Consider the following 20,612-nt stretch of genomic DNA (forward strand, 5'->3'; position numbering starts at 1 on the left):
TTGTTCTGAAATAATTTCTGTAGTTAAAGACAGATAAGATTAGGATTCCTGAAACATTATTTTGTTTAAATGTTATTTGATCTCTGAGAATAAAGCTAATTGATTTGCAGCATTTACAGCATTCACATTATATTCCACAAATTATTGTACCCAACATCCTGATTTGGACCAAACTTCTTCCTACCACTGAGTAAGCCATGAGGAATCCAATAATATGGTCAAAAGGCAACCATGGACCCCCCACATCACATGCCAATCCCACCTCCACAACCAGTAGAAAGTATCAGTTCTCTGTTTTACAAGTAGTATGGAGCTGCGGCTTCGAGTATGACTTGTTCACCATTTTGTAATGTGTTCCCTGTGAATCTGGTGATGCCCCCCCCCCCCCCCCCCCTGTTTAGAGAAATTAGCCATTTGAAGTTGCTTGCATTATTTACCATAAATTAGTGTGAAAGTAGAAGGAACCACTAGATGCCGCGGTTCCTTCTACTTTCACCACACCCTTTTGTCAATTTTGCTGGTTTATTAAATGAATCACAACATCTTCTTTGCAACTTTGGGTAGAAAACCTTGAGCTTTTGCTCATGATGAAAATACATTGTGTGTGGGGTCCGGGGCTGGCTTTTGATCATTTTATTGGATTCCTCATGTCTTACTCACTGTTAGGAAGAATTAAGGTCCAAATGGGATGTACTATATTTACTGAATATTATATTAATCATATAAATTAAAATAGCCAATTTGGGTGCAATCAATCAGCTTAATTTCTCAGAGATCAAATACTATTTCAGCAAAAGAATGCTTCAGTAATGCAAATTGGATCTGTTCCTACATCAATCGGAGATTGGTTAGTGTCAAAATCCTCTTGTGCTTTTTTTGAGGTGGAATGACTCCCAAAAGCTTTTTAGCCCCAGTTAGTACAGTTACCCCAGCCCCACTTATAAGTAGTGGAAAATGAGTGGACTTAATAACTTTATCTCAGGCATATGTCCTGCCTAGCTGCAGACAAGCTTTTGTCATTAGGAAATGAGTAAATCGTCTTAATCTCCCGCCCAAGCAGCAGCCCAGTTCAATGACATCCTCCCCAGTCACAGTGAGGCAGTGAGGCAATGCTCTCACAGTAAACACTCAGCATTAGTCCACTACAGACACTGGGATTAGATGGGCTGGGCTACTGTGGCTACTAATAAAGCTGTCAGGTTTACAGGGGGGGGGGGCGAATTGTTTGTTCTCTGGGCGCCTTTGAGAATGAGACCATGGTCTCAATTGGGCTCCCCGGAATAAATAAAAGTTAAAAAAAAATATATATATATAATCATGACTCCTACCACTGTAGCCAGTCAAGCTCTCACATAGGCAAGCCAGTTTAGACCAGGAAGGGAATGCTTTTTTTGCAGTTTAATATCTCTGATAGGAAATCATTCTGAATGAATATTCTGAATGTGGTTGCGTCTGCAAAGTGGGTGTGTTGAGGAATTTCATTGACATAGTCTTCCTCCTCCTGCTGTGTTTGGACATCAGCACTTAAACAGACACACCCTCAGCTTTTCAGGTTTCTAATAGCAGCTGCCATTGCGCTTAATCATCACTGTGTGTTTTATGTCTGGAATGGGCTTAACCTATTGTTATTGCCCCGAAACCCTTTTATCGGTGTAGAGTGATATGTGGTGTTTTGATTGACTTTATCACCCACTCACACCCCTAGTGGACTCACACCCCTACATTGGAACGAATCTGTTCTGTTTCCTGACTCCCTGTGTGTGGGTCTCTCTGCCCCCCTCTCCCTCTCTTCTCTACTCCATGCTCACCCCTCTATTCAACCCAGTGAATGGCTCCATGCTGCTATTTGTGCCCATGCCGTCAGTCTCTCTGTCTGGGGGCTGAATGGTGCCCACAGTGTGGCGGAAATAATAAGCCTGGCCTTGCCCCTCTGCCTGCCTGTGAGTTTTCAGAGTTGGTGTGTGTGTTTGTGTTAGTATGCGTGTGGACTGCGGAGTGTGTGTGTTTGTGTTAGTATGCGTGTGGACTGCGGAGTGTGTGTGTGTTTTTTAGTATGTGTGTGGACTGCGGAGTGTGTGTGTGTGTTAGTATGCGTGTGGACTGCGGAGTGTGTGTGTGTGTTAGTATGCGTGTGGACTGCGGAGTGTGTGTTAGTATGCGTGTGGACTGCGGAGTGTGTGTGTTTGTTAGTATGCGTGTGGACTGCGGAGTGTGTGTGTTTGTTAGTATGGGTGTGGACTGCGGCGTGTGTGTGTTTGTTAGTATGCGTGTGGACTGCGGCGTGTGTGTTTGTTAGTATGCGTGTGGACTGCGGCGTGTGTGTGTGTTAGTATGCGTGTGGACTGCGGCGTGTGTGTGTGTTAGTATGCGTGTGGACTGCGGCGTGTGTGTGTTTGTTAGTATGCGTGTGGACTGTGGCGTGTGTGTGTTTGTTAGTATGCGTGTGGACTGCGGCGTGTGTGTGTTTGTTAGTATGTGTGTGGACTGCGGAGTGTGTGTGTTTGTTAGTATGTGTGTGGACTGCGGCGTGTGTGTGTGTGTGTTTGTTTGTTAGTATGCGTGTGGACTGCGGCGTGTGTGTGTGTGTGGTATTTGTTAGTATGTGCGTGGACTGCGGAGTGTGTGTGTTTGTTAGTATGTGCGTGGACTGCGGCGTGTGTGTGTTTGTGATGGGTGTTGTGCAGTGCCCTGAGAGGCAGGCTGAAGGGGACACAATGGGGTCATTAGGGACAGTGTGGTGGTGTGCCTCTTGTATCCTCACATGTCTCAGACCATAGCCTGATAGCCTGTTGGCAGTGTTCTTCACTCTCCTCACAGTCTGTGTCATCCTACATAGACCTGCTCTCTGTCTGCTGCCATTTCCCTTCAGCTTCCACACACACTTTTCTCTCCCAAATGATGATGAGGCAGTTTCCACGTGTTGAAGTGTAATTCACCTCCTGTCCACCTTCACCTCCTCCTGTAAATTACTCTATTTTCACCAGCTGAATACAATAGCAATTTGCCATGTTATTGTCTTACCTCTAAAAGCTCATTTTCACCTCGCTAATTGAGCTTGATAATCACTTCCTCTTAAATCATTTGTCAGCCTTGTGTGTGACCACACCTCTTTCTAACAGAGCTGTAGCAGGTTTTTTATAAGCTACTCCCCATCGGTATGTTTTTTGATGCTAACTCTTGGCCTACTTTCTATAAGTGTGCCGTAATCAGGTCTGTATTTAGTGTATTTACTGTGATTCTGGATAATCTAGGTCATGTTCATGACAGAATCACATAAATCCTATAGGTCCAGCCGCAGTTTGAACTGGGTCAGAATCAGAGCTGTGTGTGGAGTTGGAGGCCAGTAATCTTTGATCAGTGTTTAACATGTATAGACAGACACTCAGCCACACATACACACACACACACACACACACACACACACACACACACACACACACACACACACACACACACACACACACACACACACACACACACACACACACACACACACACACACACACACACACACACACACACACACTGTGGGGAAGGAAGGATTAACCGGGTGGGCTGTGTTAGATGGAGCAGATAAATTGGATTCCACCAGCCTGGTCTAGCACAGGCCGGCTGCACCGCCTGCAGTTTCATGTTGTCCTCCTGCAGCCACTCCCCCTGCTCACCACACCCAATCAGCAGCTGAATGCTCTGCTCTCCCTCCAGGCCAGGCCCAGACCACATGTTATGTCACACCGGTTTTCCCACAATGGATTTTTTTTCTCAGCTACAGGCTAAATACGTACTGTTATCAATGTGTCTTGTTGTATTTTTTCTTCTCCAATTCTGGTAAAAGGACAATTCATATGAATGTTGAATATAGGGCAGTAGAATGATTAATTGATACCTTCCTAGAATTGAAAAGCAGAACTAAATGTTGTAAGGCTTATAGCTCCCTCTTGTGGTGTAGGACGCAAAGTGAAACTTGGTGAACAAAGAGAAAAGTAATGTCCCTCTAGTGGTAGTCTGTGCGCTCTCTGAGCCTAAAAGATACTGATCAGTATGCCTACTTTTCTGATGCCTTTATATGCTGTAAACATCATTTGGAGAAAAAAACCTGTGATTCTAAATCTAGATGCGCTTTACATCTTTTCAGTCATTGGCATTAATGATTTGTGCTTGTACCTGTGTTTATGGCCTTAACGCATGAAGATCCTGTGTTGGTTTGACACATCATGAATGTAGTTCAAAGTCTTTAACCTACTTCTGTGTGTGGCTCTAAAGGACGGAGGGATTAGACTTTCCCATGCCCCTCCAGGTTTACTCTGGCATGCCTACACAGGCTTAGCTAAGACTGGACAAGGAGAGGTAGGGAGGGCCAGTGATTTGGGCCTGAGAGGGACAGAGAAGACCTAAACTCTCTCTCCCTGTCATTCTGCTGGGTGGGGCACACACTACATGAGATGAGAGAGGGGGTTGGCATGGTAGTGGCATGGTGCTTGTCGTGTGCTGCTATTTATAGCCTCCTCTGTATCACAGCAGCTGTCCTCCTTCCGTCTGTCCCCCTCCCCGCCCTCCCAGCGTTCCACCCAGGGTCCTATCGCGTTACGACACATCCCTAACCCAGCCCTGCCTGCAGTGCTAGCTGTGACGATTTCAACTCCTGTGGTTCTGCTCAACCTCCTCCTCTACCAGGGCTAACAACCGCGTTCTCCTCAAACCCATGTCCAATTCTTCCCTGATCCGGTGAGGGAGACAAAACTGATCGGGCCTCCAGACGACACAAGGTAACAGAAGAGTGGTCCAGACTCTGTATGGGCCTGGTAGTGTGTTCCTTTCGGAGTGTGTCTGTCTGCTGTACCATGAGCAGTAGGGCTCTAGTTGCGTCTCAGAATGGCCTCTGCTGCTGGTAACTATTAATAGGAGTGGAAGCTGTCTGATGAAAGCTAGGTCAGGATAGTGAAACACGTTGCTGCGCCACTCATTTCAGCCCTGCTGCTTATAGAGAATGCCCAGCGTGCCTACTTTCTGTATTGCACAGTCTGTGGCTGTCATGTACCACAGTTTTGAGCTTGTTTTGGGCAGTTGGCAGTGTTCTAGCCTATAACTGAAAGGTAAATCTGAATGGAATAATATTGGAGATGGAGACACAATATTGGAGACTATGTAATACTCCTAATGTATTTAGCCTTGAGAGGTTGACCTGGTAGCTTGTTTACGAAGGATAGCCAGGACCACAGATCTGTTTAGTGCCTGCTAGGTGCGGTGTCCATGTCAGTTACACTTCTATGTTGTCATTTGTTTGCTTCTTGTGATGTCATCAACATGAGACAAATCCATATGTTTGTGGTTTTGATCAGATGGTATACAGCGACGGACAGAATTTACTTTTGTAGCAGGTTAGGAGAACTTACGAACCTGCGATTTATGCCGCACTTCCATCCGTAGCTATATCAATTCTAGCCACAACTGTTGTTTGTGTGTGTGTATGACTATTTGCTTGGTTCTATTTTGGCCTGTACCCTTTTTCCCCCAATATGGAACCAAGCTTTTTAATGCGTGCAAATCCTAAATTATTTACATTAGGGGCAGTTACTACTGACGCAGAAATCTGAGGTCTGGTGACAATTGATTCTCCTGTGATCACCTTTCGCTGACATGTTAACTCTTAACTCTCCTAACAACATAGAGAAACCACAGGATTTCACCTGATAAACTGAGTCTGATATGGCAGTGATAAAGTCAGTGACCCTCTTAGCCTGCAGATTAAACCACCGGTATGTCCGACATTTACACTCTAATAACAGGCAGACCTAATGCAGCATTCACAACATTGCACTACTCCCGTATGTCAAATATATGATATACTGTAGTCAAATAAAAGCGGAGGAGAATATATAATGATGAATGTAGTTGTCATTCTATTGATATTGAAATACTTTTTAGAAGAAATAAGAACATTTGCAAAAGATTGATCTATTTCCATAGTGTGATTGTGAACTGATGTCCTGTCTCCCTGAGGTAAATTGTCTCTCCTGTCTGCCCGTAATGTATGTAAACATTTCATCCTGTTCTTCATGTCTTCTGTCCTCAGTGCTGCCTCAGCCTGCATGGTCCTACTGCCCTGTTGGTAGTAGCTAGTGTGAAGAAAGACGCCAGTCCTCGTCCCCCTACCTACCGTCCACCCCGAAACACACTCACTCACTCTCATCAGTCCATCCTCATATCCTCTCTTTCTACTCTCTGTCTGTCTATCTCTACCTTACACTCTTCATCTCCCTCCCTCCTTCCCCTCACCTCCACTCTCCCGGTTCAGCCCATGACTTCTGGGCTGCTACCATGGCTTACAGTTCACGCTTTTCATTCTGGCGGCAAAAGGGAAGTCTTGTTTTACCTTTATGTGTTTGCACCTTTAGTAGATTCCTGCACATTTACTGTTGTCAGCTGAGCTTTAGGCTGGAGAGGAAGATTGTCTTCTCTGTGGACAGAGGAAGGATGTTCGTGGTAGAGATGTGCATGTTATTCTTGTATCAGTGAGCTTTAGTTCCGGGTTTGATCGGCCTCTCTTGACCCTCCTCTCTTGTAGGTTGAAGTTGAAACCAAGCCAGCCTCAGATGTAAGTGTAACGTCCCTGTGTGCTTTTTAATAGTAGCATCTAACAATCTAGAAGTAGGACCCTTGAAGATCTCTTCTCTCAGCCAAGTGGCAGTCTCTCTTCACCCATGTCATTGACTCTCATGGTTTTCAGGGTGTTAGATGGGTTTTTCACAAGGCTGTCATCTCTTCAGCCGTTAGTTGGTTATTCAATATAGCACCATATTGCCATGCAGTAGAGGTGTCACCTGTAGGCCTTGATGTAGTCACAGAGTAATGAACAGTACAGGAAGATTAATCCTGGGCAATCAGTGAGACAGTCCTCCACAGATTCCATCTGAAAGAGGTCTTTGCAATGGGGGACCTGTATAAGCCAAAGCAAACCACATTTAATCTGATGTTGACAGTCTGTGAGAAAGAAATTCTTCCAGTCATGGTTTGTGATCTGAGGTATTATAGCTCTGTGTAACGAAAGGAAATATGAAAAAGTAGAAACATTGATGTGTATAAATTACTCACATCCAACAAGTTGAACATGTAGTTTGTGTGCTGGTGGATGTTTGACACAGCTGTCCTTCCTGTAGACTAGACAGATGCTTGGTAAAGAAGACTACGGGATGGCAAACAGCCACTCTAAATAACATAACAATGGCATGGGCATTGGCCAGTGAAAAATTATGGTGTTTAGTTTATGAAACACAACTCTACAGCTTTGGGTCTTCTATACAGCATCTCTGATATTGGCTCCTCCTTACCTATACCTGTGTGTGTGTGTGTGTGTGTGTGTGTAGTCTGATGGTGAGGAAGCTGAAACAGAAACAAGTGGTGACCCACAGCCGTTAACATCATCAACCAGCGACACAACCAGGAGTGACAGTGTCATGGGAGGCCCTGACCCACCAGCTGCCTCCTCCTCCAGGCAGGAGAGCACAGAGGACCAGGGTCCCAATCGGAAGAAGGTGGTGAAGGTTATTAGGAGGGTGGTGAGGAGGGTAGTGCCTGGGGTGGAGGAGCAGCCTCAGGCCCCCAGCACAGAGCCTCCTAAAGCTGCCCCTATAGCCACATCTGTACCCAAGACTGCTCCCCTCTCCGGCAAAAAGGATGAGAAGGATGACATCTCCATGGGTCTGGCCAGCCTGATGGGCCGAGGGAGGACCAAGGATCACCGGCCTCGCACCCGTACTCAAGACCGCAAGGAGGATAAAGAGGAGGAGAAGGAACAGGAGGAAGAGAAGGAGGTAGAGAGCCAGGAGCCTCCAGCAGTTAAAGAAGATGAGGCCCCGTCCACCTCCGTGTCCACTCCTGCTCCTCCCACCCCAGCTCCCCCCACCCCAGCTCCCCCCAAATCAAACCCCACCATTCCTCCAACAGGGTTCATACCCACACCCGCACCGAAAGCCAACCCCCTCGCCCCTCCTCCAGGCTTCATCCCTGCACCCAAAACCAAAGCCAACCCCCTTGCCCCCCCTCCGGGTTTCATCCCTGCCCCTGTGCCAAAAAACAACCTTTTTGCCCCTCCTCCAGGCTTCATTCCTGCCCCAAGACAAAATCCCCTTGCCCGGCCCCCAGGTTTTATCCCTGCCCCGAAATCCGACCCTCTTGCCCCTCCTCCAGGGTTCGTCCCTGCCCCTCGCTCATGGGCTTTAAAGAAACCAGAGGTACAGAGTGCGTGCCCTCAAAATGCCTGCCTAAAGAGAGTATTACATAATTCAATGGCGCATGCGGTTCTGATGTGTGCACTGAACACCTATTAACCCATTCTGTGTGTGAAATTAACACAATTAATAATTATGCCTATGGATTTGACTTTTCACAATATGCTGAGTGGATAAGGATCATACACTATATATAGAAAAGTATGTGGACACCCCTTCAAATGAGTGGATTCGGCTATTTCAGCCACACCTGTTTTCTGACAGGAGTATAAAATCGAGCACACCGCCATGCAATCTCCATAGACAAACATTGGCTGCCCCTGTCAACTGTGAAGTGGAAACGTCTAGGAGCAACAACGGCTCAGCCGCGAAGTGGTAGGCCATACAAGCTCACAGAACGGGACCGCCGAGTGCTGAAGTGTGTAGCGCGTAAAAACCACCTGTCCTCAATTGCAATACTCACTACCGAGTTCCAAACTGTCTCTGGAAGTAACTTCAGTACAATAATTGTTCGTCTGGAGCTTCATGAAATGGGGTTCCATGGCCGAGCAGCAGCACACAAGCCTTAGATCACCATGCGCAATGCCAAGCGTTGGCTAGAGTGGTGTAAAGCTTGCCGCCATTGGACTCTGGAGCAGTGGAAACGCGTTCTCTTGAGTGATGAATCACACTTTACCATTTGGCAGCCAGACGGACGAGTCTGGGTTTGGTATCCACCAAACCCAGACTCGTCCGTCTGGCTGCCAAATGGTAGGAGGAGAACGCTACCTGCTCCAATGCCTGGTGCCAACTGTACAGTTTGGTGGAGGAAGATTAATGGTGCGGGGCTGTTTTTCATGGTTCGGGTTAGGCCCTTTAGTTCGAGTGAATGGAAATCTTATGTCTACAGCATACAACGACATTCGAGACAATTCTGTGCTTCCAACTTTGTGGCAACAATTTGGTGAAGGCCCTTTCCTGTTTCAGCATGACAATGCCCCCATGCACAAAGCGAGGTCCATACAGAAATGGTGTGCTGAGATCGGTGTGTAAGAACTTAACTGGCCTGCACAGAGCCCTGACCTTAACCCCATCGAACACCTATGGGATGAATTGGAGCACCGACTGCGAGCCAGGCCTAATCGCCCAACATCAGTGCCTGACCTCACTAATGCTCTTGTGCCTGAATGGAAGAAAGCCCCCGCAGCAATGTTCCAACATCTAGTGGAAAGCCTTCCCAGAACAGCGGAAGCTGTTATAGCAGCAAAGGCGGGACTAACTCCATATTAATGCACATGATTTTGGAATGAGATGTTCGACGAGCAGCTGTCCACAAACTTTTGGTCATGTAGTGTATGTCTCTCCACAGGATCTCTCTTGTCTTGCTGCAATGGTAGAAACTGCTGCTTCATTCATTTGCATCAGAAAAGTGCTAACTGGCTACTATCTGGCTCATTTACTTCAAACCGTAGTCTTCCTGCAGTGAGAAAAGGTAAAAAATTCAATAAAAGGTAGTATTTCCTACCTCAGCCTCATCAGTAGGTATAAGGGTCTGGTCATGGCTGGTCCACAGAGAGCCAGGCTGGTCTGAGGCACTGAGCCATTACTCATTTTCACCAGGCTCTGGGGAACTCCCTGGGAACACTATCCAGACTGGCCTAACACTAGACCACGGAGGACAACTGATGGCAGCCTTATTAATGAAGAATAACCATTGAACATTGTAGAGAATAATGTACCAAAATGTTGGGAAGATCCTTGTCCAAAATATGAGGATTTTGTTTAAACTGGAATGGGCTTGAGGAACGCTGTGTGTTTTATAGGATTTGAGCATGACGGGATTGAGTGTGTTGTACTTATCAGGAGCATGGTGTGTGGAAGACCTTATGTTAGAGGTCACTGACTCTTCTGTGTGTGTGTGTGTGTGTGTGTGTGTGTGTGTGTGTGTGTGTGTGTGTGTGTGTGTGTGTGTGTGTGTGTGTGTGTGTGTGTGTGTGTGTGTGTGTGTGTGTGTGTGTGTGTTATATAAAGGTGAAGGCAGCTTCTGGTCCCTCTGCCGCCCCTGCTGGGAAGCCCTCCTCTGGGAGTGCTCAGTCCCAGCCTCAGGGCACCAAAGAACAGGTGTGTGTCCTGCAGCTGGTATGCTTCTGATTGCCTGGGTGTTGTAGATTTTAGAATATACTGTGCAATGGTAAATTACAGTATTTAAAAAATATTTTTAATGTAGGCTTGGTTGACTTAGCCTACATTATGATTCAAAATTGACATTAGATGGATCACAGTACAGTAAATGACCTGGGATTGGCCAAAGGAAATTACATATACAAGGGGTCCCCAACATGCATAACAAACCTTTAGTACCATGGCAACAATAGACTCTGGAGTGGCTGGGTGAGGATTCACCGGTGTTGGTGGTGTGACCTCCTGTAGGTTCCAGAGCTGGTCCCTACAGACGAGAACCACAGGCGTCTGAGAAAGATCCTCACCGGAGCTGGCTCTACTGTAACTTCACCTCTCTCTTTCAGCCTGTGTGTCTGCCTGCTCTGCTGTGCTATTATCCAATCTTACCCTGCCATGGGTCCGTGCCACCCTGCTGTACTATTACCAAATCTTACCCTGCCATGGGTCCGTGCCACCCTGCTGTACTATTACCAAATTTTACCCTGCCATTGGTCCGTGCCACCCTGCTGTGCTCCCGCATGGGGACAGGTGCACTGTCGCATGTGGACCCAATCTGGTGTTGACCACTAGCAGCAGGGTTTGAATTATGCGGTGCCCTGTGGCGCTGTAATGTGAACCCCGACTAGCAGCATCCATTTTATGTCTCATCAGCTTAGAGATCAGAGTCTGTCAGTCTTAGTCATATGGTCTCCTATCATCATGGCTAAGTCATATGGATAAGGGTTCATGGAATGGAGGTCCCGTGTGGTACTATCTCTCTGTCTGGGAGGAGGCTTTGGTGTGACTTCACAGCTGGGTTTTCAAACTCAAACTTAATATAATGTAGTGCTATAACTAACTAATTACAACATGTTTGTACAGTTACAATATAGATTTTAGTCAAGTGAGAAAATATTCATTATTTTGATATGACATGGCACACACAGCTTTCCAGTGGCTGACCTTTGAACCCTGCTTCACCTATGTACAGAGACTATTCCTCTCCTCTCCCTCTCTCTCTCTCTCTCTCCCTTTCTTTGTCCCTTCTGTTTTCTCAACAGGCAATATCATTACTCAGTCATGTCCTCATTTGCCGGATTCACACATCTATGTCCTTACATTTGTATTCTGTCCTTTTGACATTCACTTTCTGACAAAGGGGTGTTCATTTCCCTTGAAGTCCAAGTCTGTTTTTATCCACTTGGTGAGGATATTGTGTTCTTTGATGTTGGATTGAGACTGAACCGTTGATCCCAGATCACAGCTGTCACATCCACTCTAAAAACCCCTCTGTGATCTGTTTTTAATATCACCCTTTCCTCTCATCTCCTGGCTCCTCCTTCCCATCTTCTGCTGTCTCATCTCTTCATCCCTCCCCTCTGTGTGTTGCTCCGCTGTTTGCTGCTGTCCTCGTGGCCGTGGCTATCCGGTGGTCTCCTCATAGGTACTGTCTGTCCCCTGTCACACCGCTCCCCAGGCTGGGCACTCACCCAACGCCCTCACACAAGGCCTGGCTGGACTGTGTGCTTGTGTCTCGTGTTGGGGTGTAAGCCTGCTCTCCTTAACTGACCCCGCCGTCCCTACCTCTGTCTCACCCACCTGGGGTTCTGCCTGCACCCCTTACTCATTCCCCCACCATGTTGTTACGGACTGAATTCTTTCCCTATGTCCGTGCAGCAGTGCTGGAAGTCCCAGTAATATGACCTAAGCAGTCCCACACAGACGGGCTCTGCTGGACTTAGTCACTTAGACTGGTAAAGCTAGAAGGATTAGAATTTTTCCCCCCATTTTTTTTCTCTCACAGCAAACGTGTGGGTGTCAGTTGTTTTCTTCATCTGCATGTGTTATGCTACCCTCTAGCCAAATTCACGGAAGATACTTGTTACATGGCTGTTGGCATGTTTCAGCATGCAGTATGAACTTCGAAGTTGACCTCTGACCTTGATTAAACCCAACTCTTCCTGCCCTCTTCCAGACACAGTTGGATCAGGACCCCGTGGCCCTCCTGCAGGCGGCCCACACGGCCGCCTCTCAACCCAAGGTCTGGCCACTGCTATGCCTGATTGCAATACCCCATGCATCTCCCTCAGTCCCTTCCCTGGAGTGTGCTGTTGTGTGTAAATCACAGAACCAACATCCTCATCTGGGATTTTGTATCTGTGATGATAAACCAGTAGAATAGTGAGAAACTCATGAAATACATGACTTATTAAACCTTTTTTAACTGCCGGTGAAGTGAGTTCCTCAGTATTCTACCCTTTGTAGTAGGTTTGCACTGAGTGTCTATGCTTTACCAGTGATGTGTCTTGCTTTTCACTATGATTTTCAGGTCGTGTTTGAGGAAAACCCGAGTTACTCAAATTGCATGATGTGTCCACATATAAATTGTCATAGGATATGTGTCTTTAGTTTGCTCATATTATACTGCAGATCTACCACAGTCTTCATAAACATTGTGGTGAAGTATGTGGTACGGATGTGCAGCCAGTCAAGTCATGTGTTGTTGTATTGGGTTATGTACCATCTGTCCTGTTATCATTAGTGAGAGTGGGTTCTCAGTAGTTTGTGTTTACCATCAGATCCCTCTCTGTAACCAGAGTGGGGACCAGGGGCCTGCCTAGTGGGCCATGAGTGGATGCTAGGTGTGGAGTTGGGGGTTTGGGGTGGGTGGACTACTGGGCGGTTGGGTCAAATGTTGCGTGGGGGAGAACTAGACCTGGAACCCAAAACTCCTCCCTTAAGGAGATGAAGAAACCAGACCTCAATCCACACCTGTTCCTGTCCTCCTGTTCCACTTTGTCCGGTTACTGTGGTGACAATACCCCCTCCACTGGTGTTATTCATTCATCTAGCTAATTATTCTCTCTGGGTATTCACCTCTGCTCCTGCCTTTGAGCTTTATAGCAGTGAACTAACCCTGTCTGTCTGTCCTGTCTCTCTCCTAGGTGAAGACCGAGGAGCAAATAGCTGCTGAGAAGGCCTGGTACGGCACAGAGAAAGTATGGCTGGTTCACAAGGATGGATTCTCCTTGGGTTAGTAGACCTGAATCACTAGGCCATTCACCACAATAGGGGCCACATTAAAACATATTAAATGTACATCACAGATTCCATTTGTTGATTTATCTGACAGAAATAGTAAACCAAATTTGTATTGATTGTGCACTATTTCACACTTGTATTGAATATAACACATGCAGCCTAGACAAACACAACATATTTAGATGACTAAATATGTGGCTAATGAGTAGCTGTAGATCCTATTGACCCTGTTCTGTCAACACAGCGACCCTGTTGAAGACGGAGCCAGGCAGTCTGCCAGAGGGGAAAGTCAAGATCAGACTGGAGAGCGACGGCTCGTTGCTGGATGTGGATGAAGATGATGTGGAGAAGGTTAGCCTAAACTCACCAAAATGTACATGCTGTTTAGCCCCAGCAGGGCACCAAACATTTTCACCTATTGAATTTTTGTCTCATTATCTGAAGTCTGGAATGTATGATCTCTTTGACCTCTGACCCCTGTGTGTAGGCCAACCCTCCATTGTTTGACCGTGTGGAGGACCTGTCCTCGCTGCAGTACCTCAATGAGTCCAGTGTGATGCACTCTCTGCGCCAGCGCTACGGGGGTAACCTCATACACACCCACGCTGGGCCCAACATGGTGGTCATCAACCCCATCAGCGCCCCCTCCATGTACTCTGAGAAGGTACAGTCCTGGGTGGAGCCTGGGGTTAGCAGGATAGGGGAGGGTATATCTTCTATTAGAGTAGCAAGTAAACCAGGAAGGGCAAGTAGGACTGGATTTGTTTAATTTGTGGGGCTTTATATGGTGAGAATGACATCTCTCTCTCTCCCCCTCCCCCCCAGGTGATGCACATGTTTAAGGGGTGCAGGAGGGAGGACACGGCACCTCACATCTATGGTGTTGCCCAGTCAGCCTATAGGAACCTGTTGACCACGCGTCAGGACCAGTCTATTGTGCTGCTGGGCAAGAGCGGCAGCGGCAAGACTATCAACTGTCAACACCTGGTCCAGTACCTGGTCACCATCGCTGGCAGCACTGGCAAGACCTTCTCTGGTAGGTTTCGAGGGGAAAGAACATGCAGTAAGTTAGAACACAGTTTAGAGAACAACTTGTTTTTCTTCCTCATTTCACAGTTCACTGTATGTCTGATATTTACTTGCAACATGTATGTAGCATGTATGTATGTACTATTTGGCTTGTTTCTGTGTGTCTCCCAGCGGAGAAGTGGCAGGCGGTCTATACCATCCTGGAGGCTTTTGGGAACAGCTCCACCTCCATGAACGGGAACGCCAGTCGCTTTTCCCACATCGTGTCCCTGGACTTTGACCAGGCTGGCCAGGTGGCCTCGGCCTCCATTCAGACCATGCTGCTGGAGAAGCTAAGGGTGACCAGGCGGCCAGAGGGAGAGTCCACCTTCAATGTGTTCTACTACATGATGGCTGGAGCTGACAGTTCTCTAAAGTAAGCTGTCATCTTCCTCAGACCTCTGTGTAGAGTGAACCTTTACCTATTCTCTCCTCTCTCTCTGTCTCTCTCCTCTCTATCTTTCTCTTCTCTCTGTCCTTTATTTACTTGTGAGTGTCTGTTGGTCAGAAACTCTGAGTAGCTCTGTCAGGGGTAGTCTTTTCATGGTGACTGACTGACAGCTTGTTTGATTGCCATTCCAGGACTGAGTTGCACTTTAACCACTTTGCTGAAAACAGCGCCTTCGGAATCATGCCTCAACCCAAGGTAACTCTTGCCAGGGCCCCAAAGACCTTGTCAGGAATGTTTTATTTGGTTTAGAGTGAATAGATTCATAAAGACAGTCCATACAGATTCCTGTTGTTTCTCCCCCCCGTGCTTGCCCAGTCTGAAGAGAAGCAGCGGGCCTCCCAGCAGTTCACCAAGCTGCAGGCAGCTATGAAGGTCCTGGGGATCAGTGGGGAGGAGCAGAGGGCCTTCTGGCTGGTCCTGGGGGCCATCTATCATCTAGGAGCTGCAGGGGCCACCAAGGGTAAGAATTACAGTACAGTACACACCAGGAGCCCACTCAGTCACTATGTCAGATGTTAATTCAGACGCTTATAGTGTTAATGCAGCTGCATTCTGTATTTAAATTACAGATAATTTACTACTAACAATGACAGATTCAACTAAATATTCAGAATTTACATAGTGTAGTTGCAAGAGTAAAGTCAAGCAAAGAGATATTGGGTCTATTCCAAAATAACAGAATTCATGATGCTGCCATCTATCCAGGGCCTTTATTTGTTTGTTTCAAGGAGCTTCTCGGGCAGAGAACATTTGTGACGAAGACAGTTGTGAAGTCTAGAGGCCCTGTCAATAATGACAAGTTTTACTGTCTGCAGGGGAGATGTTAATTGCATTCCTTTACCGTTCAGCCGTGCGCAACACAGAACCAAACTGGTTGATGTCAGTTTGAGACAGTCGGGTATTCCAGCTTACGAGGCGACAACGTCCCAGCCCAACATCAGCCTTAAGCTGTCTAAATACCTTGCCTTGTTCCCAGTGTCTGCTTGCTGCTGTACCTCAGCAGGGAACAACCCAGTATGTTTGATTGCTATTTGCCTGACAGCCCAGAACAAGACAGTGTTTACACTGTAATGAAAATGGGTGTGAGTGCAGTTGGAATGTTTATTCACATTGTCTAACGTTGCCTTCTCTGCAGTGTCAGTCATCGAGGAAATTGGTAATGAACCCGAACAAACACCCTTCTGGGTGTTTCTGTGTCTTCTACTGTGTTGATCTCCTTTTCCTCTCTTCCTCTGAAGGGTTAATTCATCAACTACAATCTAAATATACACATTTTGTTGGGTTACAATCTGTCAGATAATTGACACAAAAATGTGTTGTTTGCCACTTGATGGAAATCAGTTACCACTTGTTGCCCTCTTGTAATATTAAAACATCTTAGTAGTATTATAGAGAGTTTAGAAATGGGTGAGTTCATTGCAGGTTTGAAGAAACACGTCCGAATGATAAGCAGTGCAGTTTGACTAGGTAACACCAGAGGGCACTATACACCTTTATTCATGAGTTGCAGTGTCGATAGACTAAAGAATTGCATGACTTTATGCACCTCCTTCCAGTAGATCTGACAATGAATGGGAGGTTGATTGGGTGTGCTGATAAGTGTGGGCTGTTTCATTCCTCAACTCTCAGAAGAGGTTTTTCAATAAAGCTCCTGAATGCAGTGTGTTAGTCAGAACCTGCATGCTCGTTCTCCCCCCGCATCTCAATGTGGTCTTGCTGCTGTTTGAGGGTTAGTGCTGTGCGTGTATGTTGTGTTTGTGTGAGAGAAGGCTTATCAGATCAACTTATCAGATCAAAGTTTGTCTGCTCATCCACTGTATACAGGACTTCTGTACCAACTGTTTTAACTACCTGTTCTTACTTGCATGTTGCATGCCGCTCCCCTTGCATCGCAGACGAAGACAAAGGTAAAACACCCTCTCCATATTGTTATGTTCTGCCTCTGTGCTTTTATCACTGTGAGCAGACATGGTGTCATTAGCATTTTAATGAAGTTCTCAGTGTTTCACTTTGATCGTCTTCACATCTCTCTTGTTTGTCACAACACAGCGGCATGTGACGCTCTCATAGGCCGATGAAACAGGGAGATTACAGCATGCCTCAGTCAGAAGACCAACTGTTCTATGTTCCCTAGTCAGTCACCCTCTTAAGTGTCTGAGGAGGGTTCCTCTCCAATAACGCACTGAAATGAAAGCCCACTCCTATCCACTCACATCTCATCACCCATCCACCAGATTCAAGTCAAACTTGGTTTGCAGACCGAGGCTTGTGTTAATGCAAAGTCATTGTACTTTGGAATGATAGTCCCTGTAATCATTTACTGTGGATGAAGGACTTGTAGCTGTGAGAAAAACAACATTTGAAAAAGTAGCAGCAAAAAGGCTTTTAGCTAATGGGACTGTGGACAAATGAGAAAATGTTGGGTTTGTACCATTTGGATGCCCAGTACCGTGCATGTTCTTTGTAGGCTACATTTCACTGTCCTGATGAGGGGATTATTATTAGCTTTTATAGCATCGCAGCGGTGTTAGCCTAGGGCACGGTCGATCAAACCCATAAATACACCTCCTACTCCAGTAACTGTAGTCTCCTGTCGTGGATAGACACTGTATGACCCATGGTTGTTGGCAGAGGAGATAATGGTGGTATTTTTGTGCGTCTCAGCCGGTAGGAAACAGTTTGCACGTCATGAGTGGGCGCAGAAGGCTGCCTACCTGCTGGGCTGCACCTTGGAAGAGCTCTCCTCCTCCATCTTCAAGCACCAGGCCAAAGGCACCCTGCCCAGAGCCAGCTCTATACGCAAGGGGACAGACGATGCAGCAGGAGAAGCCTCAGGTACACCTGGGACTATGCACGCACACCAGCTCATCACCTAGGGGAGATGACACACGTCTCTGAACGTTAAAGCTTATCTTAGTAATGACTACCACAGAAACAGAGTGGTTATTGATAGGTAGGTATAACGAAAATATATCAGGACAATTTTAGAAGTCCTCCATGCATTGCCCTTGAAATGATAATTGCATTCCATTGATTTTTTTCCCACATGTACAGTACCTCTGGGAGTTTTATCAGAGGTTGACGCGCACAGTTCGAAGGACATATAGGCAGAACCGTATCACAGTAAAAATTGACAGTTAGTCTTTATTTTACCTTGCCCTCCTTCCCACCTTGCCCTCCCTCCCACGTTGTCACACATAAGACATGGTTGTGATTCACCGGTCTTCCTCTCAGACCATCTCTGAGATTCAAGGGCAATAGCACTAGGCTTAGCTGGTTCCCTGCAGTTCTCCCATTTTCAAATCAAACACTCACTGGAGTAAGCAGAGTATTCTGTGCCTCTGCTGTGATATATGCAGTCTGATCTGATGACAGACATATTGTTGTAAATTTGTTTGTCTCTTCTCGCCTGTTTTCCCACCAGGTTCCAAGACCACAGCCATGGAGTGTTTAGAAGCCATGGCATCTGGGCTGTACTCGGAGCTCTTCACCCTCCTCGTCTCCCTCATCAACAGGTTAGTCACTACTTTACCAGAGATGGAGGGAGATGACGCACGGACATCACTACAGCTGGCCTCTCTGTTTAGGGTCTGCTGCCTTGTACTTGTTGTCTTGCTGAGTTTTTTGGGGGGGGGTGTCTTCCTGTGTGTGTGTGTCAGGGCTCTGAAGTCCAGCCAGCACTCTCTGTGCTCCCTGCTCATCGTGGACACCCCGGGCTTTCAGAACCCTCGCCTGGCCAAGCGGGAGCGCGGAGCCACCTTTGAAGAGCTCTGCCACAACTACACCCAGGAGCGTCTGCAGACACTGTTCTATCAGCGCACCTTTGTACAGGAGCTAGAGAGATACAAAGAGGTATATTAATATGCACAGTGCACATACACACACACACACACACACACACACCATCACACATCCACTAACACGCGCACACACACTAATGCACAAAAACACTAACGCACACTAATGCACACGCACACTAACGCATACACACACACACACACACGCACACACACACTAACATACACACACACACACAAACACACGCACACACACACACACTAACATACACACACGCACACACACACACTAACATACACACACGCACACGCACACTAAAACACATGCACTAACACACACTAACATACACATACACTAACACACACAAACACTAACGCACACTAACGCACACGCACACTAACGCACACGCACACTAACGCATACGCACACTAACACACACACACACACGCTAACATACACACACACACACACACTAACATACACTAACACACACACACACACACACACACACACACACACACACACACACACATACGCACACATGAACATACACACACACACACACACACACACCCACATTAACATACACACACACTAACATACACACACATGCACACTAACATTCTCACACACACACACACACACACACACACACACACACACACACACACACACACACACACACACACACACACACACACACACACACACACACACACACACACACACACCCACATTAACATACACACACACCAACATACACACACACGCACACTAACATACACACACACGCACACTAACATACACACACACGCACACTAACATTCTCACACACACACACACACACACACACACACACACACACACACACACACACACACACACACACACACACACACACACTAACATACACACACACTAACATACACACACACTAGCACACTAAGACACACACTAACACACGCACACACACATACACACACACACACACACACTAACATACACGCACACTAAAACACATGCACTAACACACAATTACATACACACACACTAAAACACATACACTAACACACACATACTAAAACACATACACTAACACACACACACTAAAACACATACACTAACACACACACGCTTTAAAGCGTCAATCAGCAGTTAAAACAATAACAAAGCGTTTTCCCCGCCCCTGTTTCGGTAAAAAGCTGAGGGATGGGACTGGAGAAATGTAACCACTCTCAAATTCATAGACAGAGCTATGGATGCAAGGACAGACCATTCATGATGTTTTAACCATGTTTTGAGGCTATATAGTGTTTGTTTACATTTACTTTGTTTACAAACCTTGGGAGTATAACAAGCTTATATTTTGGGTTCTGAATGGGTACAACAGTTGAACTAAGCTCATGAGGCATTTATAAGTTATGTGCTACATAAATCACTGGGTGCATATCATAAATAAGTAAGAAAATTGAACTCGGTCCTTGGGACCCTAAGGGGTGCACGTTTTGGTTATTAGCCTAGCCTGACACAACTGATTCAAATAATGAAAGCTTGCCGATTTAGTTGATTTATAGGAATCAGCTGTGTAGTGTTAGGTGAAAAAACAAAACGTGTTCCCCTTGGGGTCTCCAGGACTGAGTTTGGGAAACCCTGATGTAGAAACTGCTGATTCAAACTTTAAGGCAGGGATCATCAACTAGATTAAGATGCGGGGCAATTTCTTCTTGAGTGGATGGTCAGGGGGCTGAGCATACTTACAAAACATGTGCATATTGCAAATTGACTACAAGTAGCCCAAACAGATATAGTGTTTGATTAAAACATAATCATTTCAAACCTTGCTTACGTTTGTATATGATCACACATATCTATTATGCGTGGGAATA

At 46.4% G+C, this 20,612-nt stretch overlaps 1 protein-coding gene across 1 annotated transcript in view; it reads left to right on the top strand.

The window, feature by feature from the left end:
• Positions 1 to 20,612, top strand: part of LOC120057198 (unconventional myosin-XVIIIa-like) — a 110,307-nt gene that overhangs the window by 40,194 nt on the left and 49,501 nt on the right. Inside the window, exons 3-13 of the mRNA XM_039005682.1 lie at positions 13,313 to 13,400; positions 13,654 to 13,760; positions 13,897 to 14,073; positions 14,235 to 14,445; positions 14,610 to 14,853; positions 15,060 to 15,123; positions 15,244 to 15,388; positions 16,824 to 16,835; positions 17,593 to 17,763; positions 18,353 to 18,443; positions 18,588 to 18,780. Coding sequence (XP_038861610.1) covers positions 13,313 to 13,400; positions 13,654 to 13,760; positions 13,897 to 14,073; positions 14,235 to 14,445; positions 14,610 to 14,853; positions 15,060 to 15,123; positions 15,244 to 15,388; positions 16,824 to 16,835; positions 17,593 to 17,763; positions 18,353 to 18,443; positions 18,588 to 18,780 — 1,503 coding nt within the window. The remainder of the gene's footprint in view (positions 1 to 13,312; positions 13,401 to 13,653; positions 13,761 to 13,896; positions 14,074 to 14,234; positions 14,446 to 14,609; positions 14,854 to 15,059; positions 15,124 to 15,243; positions 15,389 to 16,823; positions 16,836 to 17,592; positions 17,764 to 18,352; positions 18,444 to 18,587; positions 18,781 to 20,612) is intronic.

Source organism: Salvelinus namaycush, chromosome 12, assembly GCF_016432855.1.
Source record: "Salvelinus namaycush isolate Seneca chromosome 12, SaNama_1.0, whole genome shotgun sequence".
Taxonomy (NCBI): Eukaryota; Metazoa; Chordata; class Actinopteri; order Salmoniformes; family Salmonidae; genus Salvelinus; species Salvelinus namaycush.